The sequence below is a fragment of the Manis pentadactyla genome, chromosome 2 (genome assembly GCF_030020395.1).
Source record: "Manis pentadactyla isolate mManPen7 chromosome 2, mManPen7.hap1, whole genome shotgun sequence".
Lineage (NCBI taxonomy): Eukaryota > Metazoa > Chordata > Mammalia > Pholidota > Manidae > Manis > Manis pentadactyla.
Genome location: NC_080020.1, coordinates 79,946,880 through 79,958,691, shown reverse-complemented (window position 1 = coordinate 79,958,691; position 11,812 = coordinate 79,946,880). Strand labels below are relative to the sequence as shown.

The window sequence follows — 11,812 nt, the reverse complement described above, 5'->3', positions numbered from 1 at the left end:
ATTCCTGGGATAAGCTCCCATTTGGTCAAGATGCATTATTTTTTATTCTTATCTTATCTTTATATTATTTTCTCTCCACCCAACAACTGCAGAATACACATTGTGCACACTGAATATTTACCAGCTCGGACTACACTGTGGGTCACAGAATAAGTCTTAATAAATTTAAAATGATTCAAATTATTCTAAGTATGCTATTGATGGGATTAAATTGAACTAGACTAGAAATCAAACACAAAAAAATACCTGGAGAAGTCCTCAATATTTGGAGACTACATAACATAGAAACAACCCTGGGTCAAGGAAAAAATCTGTAAGGAACTTAGAAACTATTTTGAAGTGAAGGAAAATGAAAATACTGTGGGGTACAACTAAAGCAGTACTTTGAGGGACACTTACCCCGCCAAATATTCATATTACAAAAGAAGAAACATTTCAAATCAACCTCAGTCAAGAAACTATAAAATTAATTTAAAAACTTAAAGAAAAGAAGAAAGGAAATAATAAACCTAACAGCAAAAATCAGTGAAATAGAAAACAAAAATAATAGAGAAAATCCATGAAAGCAAAAGCTGGCTTTGAGATTTTGAATCAGGAAAGTTGGTAAGATTAATCAGGGAAAAAGATGACACAAACTACCAATTCAGGAATGAGGGGGGAGAGACTGAAGATATTAAAAGGACAATAAAGTAATACTGTTAACAGATTTTCATCAATCAAGTCAACAACTCAGATATTTTTACAACGATTATAGCTCACTCCATAAGAACATCAGATATTTGTTGAATTAGGGTATGTTGAGTCCAGGCTTTAGAAATAAAGCCATTTTCATCCCCAAGCAGCTCTCATCACTGGAAGGAAAAATAGCAAAGCTTAATACTGATGCGTGCAGAAGAGTGAGGGGCACGTGAGTCAGGAAAAGCTCTGGGGAGGAGTCACTTGGCTGAGGCATTTTTATCAGAAGAAGACCTGCTGTGCGTGAGCGTGGCAGGAGGCCTAAGGTAGCCCTCCAAAGCCAAATCCCTGCAGACTGCCTGCCTAGTGCCCCTTGTCTCAGACATGTCCTAGCCCTTTCCGTACGCACGCTCCCAGCGGCTGAAAGTCCTGCCGCTAAGTCGGACTTCGGCGGTCGTGCGCCTGCGCACTCGAGCAAAGCGCTCTCAGGAGTGGGGGAGGCGGCTGCCGGAAGTGTGACCTCTCGCTCCTGCTTAGTGTTCCTATCCGGGGTCAGGTAGGTCTTCCGGGTGTTACTGACCGGGCTCTCTACGCTGCTCTTTCGGCGACTTTTTGGTCTTCCGCTTCTTGCCACAGCCCCCAACTGACCATACTCCTGCTGGCCTTGCCTTTTTCTGTGTGTCGCTTCTTCCCGGCAGCCAAGCCCGGAGCTTAAATCTCTCTGAGTCCGGAGTCAGGCCTGGCCATTCCGCGGGCCACTATCTTCTTTGGCTCCCGCGGAACTACAACCGAGCGCGCCGGGCGGTCGCCGCTCCCGCCTCGGAGCTCCTGGGCGGGCAGTGCTGGTGTGCCCGTCTTAACTCTTAGCCGAAGACAGCTGTGAGGGGATTTCGGAGAGGGACGCAACCTTGCAGCCCAGATAGGGGGCGGTGCGCGGGCAAGTTTTTCTGAAACTGTACGGTTTTGTCTTGCGTGGGAGGTTCCGGCAGTGCATATTAGATATCCCAGACTTGTGGGTGGACGCCAGGCCGCTGTACTTCCTGAAGAATCTTAGGACCAATTACTTTTTTCACTCATTTCTCTTCCTTGCGCCTGCCCGCAGTCTAGGATCAAAAGAGGAATCTTGGGACTCTTGCATGGTGTTTCAAAGGGTGGTGAAGAACTAAGGTAAATATGTGAATTAATAATTTTAAAATTTAGGTTTTCAATTAAATGGGATTGACATTGCCTTAGTTCCTCACTTTACAGGGAAGTGCACAGGTTAGGACCCTGCCAGATTGTTGTATACTCTTCTTTTACCGTTTACTTAAGCCTCTGTAGATAGGCTTTTCATTTATTTTTCTAGGCCAGAACACAACGGGGTTTATGTGTCTCACAATTTCTGGATTATCCAAGTATCCTGCCTTGTTTTTCTCTCTTTCAGCTCTTTGTTTAGAATAGCAGTTGTTTAGATTGCCTATGCCATAGGGTGAACAAAAAAGAAACAGAGAAACTTTAAAACTCAGGCTAAATCGCCAACTTGTTAACAGATTCATGATAAATGATTTTGTGGAGAAAAGAGATCGTAATTTAATACTAAACCTGTGTATTTATATTACAGGTAGCATACTCTTTTTGTAAATACCATCATATTGTATGGTTTATTAGCACAAGGTTTTTGACATGTACTGATTAACAGCCAAAAGGCTCTTAATATGTATGTACTGATTAACAGCCAACAGTAGTAACATTACTTTGTTGGCACGATAGCCCCAGATTTGATCTGGATATGTTGTGTAACAGTCTCCATGTGAAACGGTTCATTTGTCAGTCATTTAGAAATGGCTATTTCAAACCATCTGACAGGATTACTTTTTAGCACTTTGATGGAATCTAATTCTTCATAAAAGTGAACATCCTTTGCAAAACCTGCAGGTGGTTTTGGAAGTGGGTGAGCAGGATTTAGGAATTGGACTATTTATATTGTGGAGAAAATAAGTGAGTTTAGGCGATCAAAGGTGTTGGAATAAAGTGAATAGGTAGCTTGATTTAGCCACTACAGTTCTGTTTTTTATGCTGGGTTGATTCTGTGAAATTCCAGGTGCTAAGTTACAGGACCAAATACTTTATCACTAGGGATTACTTTGTAATCTACTGTATTACAGCCTTCTCATGTAGGATTATTTACAAATAAACCTATATAGTTTCCAGTTGGGCCAATCTTAGTCAAGAAACAGTCCTTAAGATTCTTTCCTTAATGCAGGAACTAATGCAAGTTTTAAAACAGTTCAAAATTTACCTAGATAAATCTTCTTATAGTTAAGTACCTATTGAGAAACTGGTAACTTTCAAGCTAAGAAAAATAGGGCATGACTAATATCTGGATTTTATTGATCATAAAATTTCTTATACCTGGCACCACAAGTTAATGTGGATAGTGGTTCATATAGATCATTCTCTACTTAATGAAGAAGCCTTTCATTCAGAATGTAAAGAAAAAGAAAAAAATTTTGTGGAGGCCCCCTTAATTCTTCTATGGCCATAGTTTTGCTGTATTTTATACTCTGAAACTTTATATTCTGTTTAAAAAAATTGATCCCTTATTTATGACAGATTATTATTTTTGTGTCATTTTTATCTTCATCAAAACCAGTGTTGAAATGTAATAGAAAAAATGTTGAAATTCATGGGCTTTGGTTTACTTCCTTATCTCTAGAGGGTCATGCAGAATACCTATGTTGTGAAGCATTGAATGCCATTGGTTAAATTCTTCAGGAATAACCCTCCCTACTTTGAGGGTTAGCCTGGTTGAGCCAGATTTGAGGACCAAGATTCATATGCAGGAGAGCCTGACAGATATTTTGTGGAGGGACTCCAAAAGCTTTGGTACTTATCTGGAAATTTGGAATAGACAGACCTCGATATCTGCCTTAAAGTAAACTTATGGCTTTAGAATCATTCTAAGCTTTTAAGCCTTGGATAATTTGGTCATTAGCTTTATAGAGTACTTACGGGCCACAAAACATCTTTTGACTTATTCTTAGCTTGAGTATGGCGATGTGATGGGATAGAAATAAGGTGAGATATGGGCTATCTCATTTTGTGTCTTCAAGTCTGAAAGAGTGTGTATATGACTTTACTTGGGTCTAAAAGAAAAAACAAGCATATTATTTATAGGTATAAATAAAATGTCTAGAATTTTAACTGAACAGATCCAAATAAATCTGAAATTAGAACATTTTAATTCTAGTTTTTCTGAATTCAGATTCCTTCCTTTGATTAGATCTGTAGTATCTGTATTCCAACAAAATGAAATATCAAGCAAAATTCACTGTAATAAATTGTATTTAATGTCATTTTCTCATGGATCCTATGGAAAAGGAATTTTGTTTTATGGGGATCTGGGTCAGGGAAACAGAGTAAAGAAGGCCAAGAAAGAGGGTGAACCCGGCAAAGGGTAGAGCAAGGCTTTAGTTACTAGTCTTGAATTTGGCATATACTTTTCATAAAGGAGCCTCTGGAATCCTTCTGGTTCAAGGTATTTTCCTTTCCTCTGAGCAGTGAAAATCAGGCAGAACAGTTCAGCAGATATGATAGGATTGATATTTTCTTTAAATCTCAAACAAGAGATAAAGGCCTGCTGAAGAAAGCTGACAAACTCTTGTGTTCTGGAGGTAACACCTTGTTTCTGATCCAAACTGGAGAATTAGGCATTTGGTGTGAGGTCTTCATGGCTCTAGACCCTTGTCCACAATCTGTTATAAACCCTGGACTGGTCAATATCATCTGTGGCCAGCCTAGGGAATTTTAATTGTATAGAATTGAAAAAAACAAGGAAGAGAGTACATACAATTGATTTGTTTCTTCCCAGATTTTTCTCTTTTTTTCTCTGTTGTCTACTGCTCCAGTTTTTCTAACCGCCTGGTTTCAACCCACGGAGGCAAATGCCATTTCTTTTACCTGCTTAAGTGTTATTTTCCTCTTGTTATAAAAGAAAACAACAAAAACCTAACTTTTATAGCTCATTTGGATTGATACTGTACTGAAAATGAGATTTTAGCACCCTTGTGCTTTTAGCACCTTTCATAATAAATTGTGATGTATATAAACATGTAAATGTATGTAACATGTAGTATAAGAATATATGTAATTATCAAAGAAATACAATATATGGTAAATGAGGTATAATAAATACATTACAATTCGTTAAACCAGTATTTTCAGTGTGAGAACCAAGCAGGTACCTGATTCTATTTCCTTTTTTATATGATCTTTTGAGTGTGTTTTTTCTGTAGTTCAGTAATCTCTTTTATTTTTAACTTGCTGCTTTTCTATTCCTATATTTCTGCTCTGTTAGCAAACTACTGTCTGTGGTCAAATACGTCAGGTAATCTAACACTTAATTTTTAGTTTTTTCCCTCCTTGGATATCTCTTTGAAGCCCTCTATACTCCTGCTCTAATTTAAGCTGTTAAGCTTCCGTTCACCATCATCCTGGGGAATTTACTTTGTCTCTGGCCTGTATCAGTTCTTCCTTTTCCTAGATCGCAGATACTCTTTTTCACTTTTGATAACTTAAACGTCTAAAAAGGTTTTTAGTCACCCTTACATTGATAATAGCTGGGTACAGAATTATATATAGCTTGAGAGCATCTCCTTCAGAGACCTAAAAGGCGTTGACTTCATTGTCTTGTGGTTTCCACTGTTGTTAAGAGAAATTCAAATTCATTTTGATTACCAGCCCTTAGTTTATAACATTTTCCTCCTCTGTAATATTTTATAAGCCTCTTTTTCTTATATTCTGAAGTGTCACCATAACATGACCTATTTTTTTAATTAAAAATTTTTAAAAATTCTGCTTTGTACCCATTGGTTCCTATAAATCTAAGGATTGGTATTTTTCAGTTTTAGACATTTTCTTGTTTTATTGGCTTGTTAATTTCCTTCTCTGTATTTTCCCTGTTCTTTCTGGAACTTCCTTTATATTGGATGTTGGACCACATAGTTTCATTCTATTTTCTCTGTTCCCCCTGCTGTGACCAGTTTTTCCTTTTAGTTCTAAGAGATTTCCTCAATGTTGTCTTTTAATTTTCTGCTGGATATTTCTGCTTTCAATTTTATAATTTCCAAGAGCCCTTTCTGTTTTTTTAAACACCATATTATTGTTTTATTTATGCAACTTCTTGATTAATTATGGATATTTTGATTTGGTTTTTGTTTGTTCTTGGGATTATTTCTGTTTATTCCTAGGTCTTTGTTTTCTTCTGGTAGTCCGTGGATGTCCTTTTTAAGTGAGAGGTACTGGAAATCTAACTGGAAGCTCTGTGTGTGTGTTGGGGGGAGGGGTCATTCAGAGACTTCATTGTGGGTTGGTAGCAAGCTTAACTTTTTCTTGGTGGAAAACTATGACTATGTTATATGATTTCTCTCTCAGTTATTCCATAGATGAGTTTTCTAATTGCCTGTTGGGAAGGTAGTCTGGAGATCTTGTTTTCACTGTGTAGACTTTACTTAATACCTATTTTAATTTTGTTACCTTACCCTACTATTTGTAAGTTTATAGCCTTTTAGGATCAGTCACTCTAAAGAGTATTAATATGTAGTTCCCTGCCAAAGTCAGTGAATGGTTCTAATAGCTTTGTATAGTAGTGCCCCCTTATCCACAGGAGATACATTCCAAGGCCTACAGTGGATACCTCAAAACCCTACATATACTATTTTTTTCTTATGCATATATACCTATGATAACATTTAATTTATAAATTAGGCACAGTAAGAGATTGAGAACAACAATAACAAAGTAGAACAATTATAACAATATATTTTAATAAAAGTTATATGAATGTGGTCTTTCTCAAAATATTACTGTACTTGTGATGATGTGAGACGATAAAATGCCTCCATGATAAGCAGAAATGAGGTGATTTATATAGGCATTGTGATGTAGCATTAAGCTACTGTTGACCTTCTCAGAATATGTCAGGAGGATCATCTGATTCTAGGCCAAGGTTGACTTTGGAAAGTGAAAGCTTGCATGGAGGGGGAACTACTGTGCATGGGTTTTCTCCTGTATACATTCCTATGAAACAAACCCTCTTTCATCAGAAGTCCTTAATATAAGTTATTTATACTTTGAGAAGAACCTTAGAAATTTATAAACAGATATTAGGTGATACAAATTCCTTCCCTTGTTTGATCAGATCTAAATCCTAGGAATCATGTTATCATATGATGGCTTATACCTTTGAATAGATTAAATTGGGAATAAATGTAAAACTCTGTAAGATTTTATTAAATGTCTCCCTTGGGTGGTTTGTTTTTAATTATTAGAGTATGTGGTGATAACTTGATTTGTAAAAGATTTGTTGATATTAGGGTAAAATTATCAGGAATTAGAAACTTGCATATATTTTAGTATCATTTGAATAATATGCTTAACCTAGATTTAAAATTCATTATTAGTAAGTTTTTTTGTTACCTGTAGTGGGTCTTAAGAGAAATGTTTAAATTTTTAAAAGTAACTTTGCAAACACAATTCATAACTTCATAACTAATTGCTTACAAGAGCAGATACTAAAATGTTCAAATCTTGTGACTATAATCATTTGTCTTTAAAACTATTCTAGGTAGAAGAATACATGTTCCCAAACTCAATTTTGGGTCGCCCACCTTACACTCCAAACCATCAACAATCTAATGACTTCTCCCTGTCACCAACTTTTTATTCACACCAGCAGCAGCTTGTAGATGCACAGTTCAACTTTCAGAATGCAGAGTAAGTATGGTGATATTTTGGTTCATATCATTTCTAAATTTTGTTATCGGCTTGACAGATTTTTTTATATGAAACATTTCAAGTTAGAGAAAATATTCATTGCCTTGTTTTGATCAGTGAAATATTTTTCTGAAATTATTTTTTTGTTTTTAAAAGAAAAAATGTTTATTACTATTTTGTTTTTTGGTAGCTTGTCTAGAGCTGTGTCATTACAGCAGTTGACATATGGAAATGTCAGTCAAATACAGACCTCAACTTCTCCTTTATTTCGAGGAAGGAAGTAAGTACTTCTTTACTTATTTTATTAAGTCATAAATTATTTACTTAGTAAGTATTTAATAATTTTAAAAGGAAAATTTTTCATTTGTGAAAACTATGTAACAGTGTATCTTGTATTAAAATTGTATGGACACTGCCCTAAATTTGTTTTCTGGGACCTGCGTCCTATCACAGGATTTAAAAATGTCTATGAATTTAAAACATTTTGGGGACACTTGTTAATTTGTTCCCACCATTATAAGTTTTAGATGGAATGAAGCTATATTTCTTCAGAAAACTACTTTTAATTGAGATTTTTAACTAAGTTGGATAGCTTTCTGTATTTGCAAGGGCTGCCATAACAGAGTACAACAGACTGAGTGGCTTAAACAACAAATTTATTTTCTCACAATTCTGGAAGCTAGAAGTTTAAGATAAAGAGTAGGCAGGTTTGGTTTCTTCTGAGGCCTCCCTCCTTGACTTTTAGATGGCTGCTTCCTCTCTGTTTCCTCGCACGGTCATCCCTCTGTCTTGGGTCTTCTGTGTCCTGATCTCATCTTCTAAGGATACTAGTCTTACTGGATTTGGGCCCATCCCAATGACCCCATTTTAACTTAATTCTTCTTGGTGACTTACTTTATAGTCACATTTTGAGGTACTGGGAGTTTGAGCTTAACCATATGAATTTTAAAGGGAAGCAATTAAGCCCAAAGTACCTTCTTTCTAATAAAGTTTGCTATTTGACTTATCTAAATCTTAATACAGGTAAGTTTCCATGATAAATATTATTAGAGTGAAAATTTCTGCATGACATAAAGCTTTCTATAGAGAAGTCAGGAGCCAAATAATTTTAACCAGTTTGATTAAAATAAATTTATGTGTTACAAAGTATAATAGAACTTCAGAGGTGATTAGTAAAATAAGATTTGGCAATATTTGCAGGATGTTACTATTTAAAGCCTATATAAACATTCCGTAACTTTTATGTCCAATTAAATGTAACATTATTTAAGAATTACTGATCACTCACTGTGTAGTAGACATTGTTCTAAGGACTTGAATGATCTAAGTTTCACAGTACTTTATAAGGTAGGTACTGTTAGCCTATCCTTATGTTGAGGATAAAGCTGAAGCACACAGATATTAAGCAACTAGTATTCAGGTAGAAGTGGCATAGCTGGGACTTAAACCCAGATGGTCTTGCAGTAGATCCTATGCTTAGAAACACTATAAGTTCTTCAAAATTGTCATGGTGGAAGGCTATATATGATTAAAGTATTGACTTTATTCAGATTTTTATTTTCTAGAAATTGCCTTAGTAACCAATATATGAATCATGAGTGAAAAATAAATTCCATTAGTTCGTAGTTAACATGTATTTTTAAAATTAGAATTGGCATTTTCAATAGGAGATATTCATCACATAAAGCTCTAAATTACTTGTATGTTTAAAAAAGTATTAAATATACTCATACGTTTCTAGTACTACACACTTTTATGTATGAGTAGGAGTTCCAGTTATTTTGTGGGTCTGTCAAGGAGAGGAATTGGCATACTCCCAAAAGAGTTTTATAATAAAAAACTTCAAGTAGTTATGCATGACTCATTATATTTTAGAGCTTCAAAGGAATTATACCATTTCCTATGGCATAAAGTATTATGTATGTGAACTACTTAATATATCAATGAAGTAAATATCTTTTTTCCAACAAATAACTTCTTTTAAACAAATTTTCCCTTGCCTTTTTATTTTGAAAAATTTTAAGCCTCTAGAAAAATTTAAATAGTACAGTGAAAACCTGTATGCTCTTTATCTAGATGTATCAATTAAAATTTTGCTGCATCTGTTTTTTTCTGCTTCTTTCTCTCCTTACCCCGCATTTTTTTCTAGCTCATGTGAAAGTTATTGACATCATTTCACTTTACTCCAGAGTACATCAGTGCATTCCACTTAAGAACAAGGGTGCTGTCCTAATGACCAAAATATATTGGTCATGCTCAAGAAATATAGCATTTAATACAGTACTGTTCCCTGAAATGCAGTTTATTTTAGAATTCCCTTAGTTGTCCAATGTCTTTATAGCCTCTTTAAAAGTAAGTTTCTCTTAGTTTGGTCTTTTCTACTGATGAAGCAGAATATTGGTGGACTTACAGAGCCTTTTTTAAATATATACCACTCAGTTCACTTAAGTTTATCCTCCTTATGTTAGATTTTTGGCCTTTTTATTTATTGTTAGTTTTTCTATAGATAGAAATTTTCCTGCGAAGTTTTCACTGGTGAGATGAAACATTAGAGTAGTTCAAATTCAGGTGACTAGCCCTAATGAATATTTATGTAATTTGTTTTTTATATGCATTATTATGACACATTTTTCCTAAGGCATCTCTTGTACTGTAAATCAGTATTTTAAGATTCACATAAAGCTAATGTGGCCTTGCTGAGAAAGTCAGTATTGTCATCTGCCATTTACATTTTTTTAATTGTTTTCTATTTGCTGTCAGAAAATTATATCTTTAATCACTAAGGTATATTGCTTGTTTTCAGGAGATTAAGTGATGAAAAAAATATTCCTCTTCATGGTAAACGGCCACGTTTCTATTCACCTCACCAAGAGCCAACTGTAGTTAACCACATAGTGCCTTTATCAGGTGAAAGAAGATACTCAATGCCGCCATTGTTTAATACTCACTATGTACCAGATGTAGTCAGATGTGCTCCACCTTCTCAAGAAATACCATTTTTAGAACCTAGAGAAATCACACTGCCTGAGGCCAAAGATAAGGTAATAATAATGTTGATTTTAGTTTTATCTTTTGGGAAGTTAATATAAATAATGATTAAAAGTATCAGAAATAGCTAATGTCTTGGATTGTGTAGAACATGTCTTTTTTGCATTGTTTGAAATACTATTCAACACAGGTTTTCTGTCCAACTTCGATTTTTTGATTTTAGTTAACTTTTCTTTTATTAGAAGTGCAGCTTTCATATCAGGAAATGAAAAATTTTCTCTAATTCATAAAAGCCTAAAATGTTTGATTTCTTAGTTTAGAGAACTATTACTTATTAGTATAGAAAAACAAGTTTTCATATAGATACCATAAATAATAAAGCATTAAAAAACATTTTCTTTTGGGATATTTGTATTTGTTGTGAGGTTTTTGAATGTCAAAAATAGAGAATCTAGGAATTATTGAGGAAGTAATGTAGTCAAAGTGATATGATCAGGAAAGAAAGATTTGCAGAAACATGATTGGTAAAAAACATTTCAAATTAATTAAATGAAATATTTAATAATTCTTGGAAAATGACATTATCAGCTTTGGGGAACAATGAGTTATTTAACACAGTATTAGCATCTCTCTTCCCCTTCCATCATAGTTAGTGAAACAAAAAAATTGTAGATATTTTAGAATATAATGTAAATATTTGCATTCACTTGGCTCATTTATTATTTATATTTGCTGTTTTGCGTTTTCAAAGTTGCTCCACTCTTGAGAAATATGACATCTGTAGGCTAAGCCCCTGTCAATCGCCAGTTGATTATTTTATCTCTATGGATTTGCCTATTCTGGACATTTTTTATAAATGGAATCATACAGTGTGTGGGCTTGGATTTTTCACTTAGCATGTTTTCCAGGTTCATCCATGTCATAGCATGTATCAGCTCTTTATTTTTTAGAGCTGAATAATATTCCATTGTATAAATCATACCATATTTGTTTACACATTTCTCAGTTGATGGACTTTCGGACTGTTTCCATTTTTTGACTCTTCTGAATAATACTGCTATGAAAAATCTGTGTGCAAGTTTTTGTGCGGACATGTTTGCATTTCTTTGGGTGAATACCTAGGACTGAAATTTGCTTGGTTATGTGGTAATTGTATGTGTAACTTTTTGAGGACCTGCCTGAGTGTTTTCTAAAGTGGCTGTACCATTTTACATTCCCACCAACAGTGTATGGGTATTCCAATTTCTCTACATCCTTGTCAGCACTTCTTATTGTCTGTTTTTTTATTATAGCCATCCTGTTGTGTATGAAATGGTGTCTCATTGTGATTTTAATTTTCATTTCCCTAATTAATTATGTTGATAATCTTTTCCTGTGTGTTGGCCATTTATGTATC

The 11,812-nt window shown here is 34.7% G+C and overlaps 1 protein-coding gene across 3 annotated transcripts in view; it reads left to right on the top strand.

The window, feature by feature from the left end:
• Positions 1-1,237: 1,237 nt before the first annotated feature.
• TENT2 (terminal nucleotidyltransferase 2) overlaps positions 1,238-11,812 on the top strand; it is a 75,344-nt gene continuing 64,769 nt past the window's right edge. Inside the window, exons 1-6 of one of the 3 annotated variants that reach the window (XM_057494022.1) lie at positions 1,238-1,554; positions 1,778-1,842; positions 5,904-5,951; positions 7,280-7,428; positions 7,619-7,708; positions 10,232-10,469. In XM_057494022.1, coding sequence (XP_057350005.1) covers positions 7,292-7,428; positions 7,619-7,708; positions 10,232-10,469 — 465 coding nt within the window. In that variant the 5' untranslated portion in view covers positions 1,238-1,554; positions 1,778-1,842; positions 5,904-5,951; positions 7,280-7,291. The remainder of the gene's footprint in view (positions 1,555-1,777; positions 1,843-5,903; positions 5,952-7,279; positions 7,429-7,618; positions 7,709-10,231; positions 10,470-11,812) is intronic. The other 2 variants (XM_036914153.2, XM_036914152.2) reach the window with 2 other exon arrangements.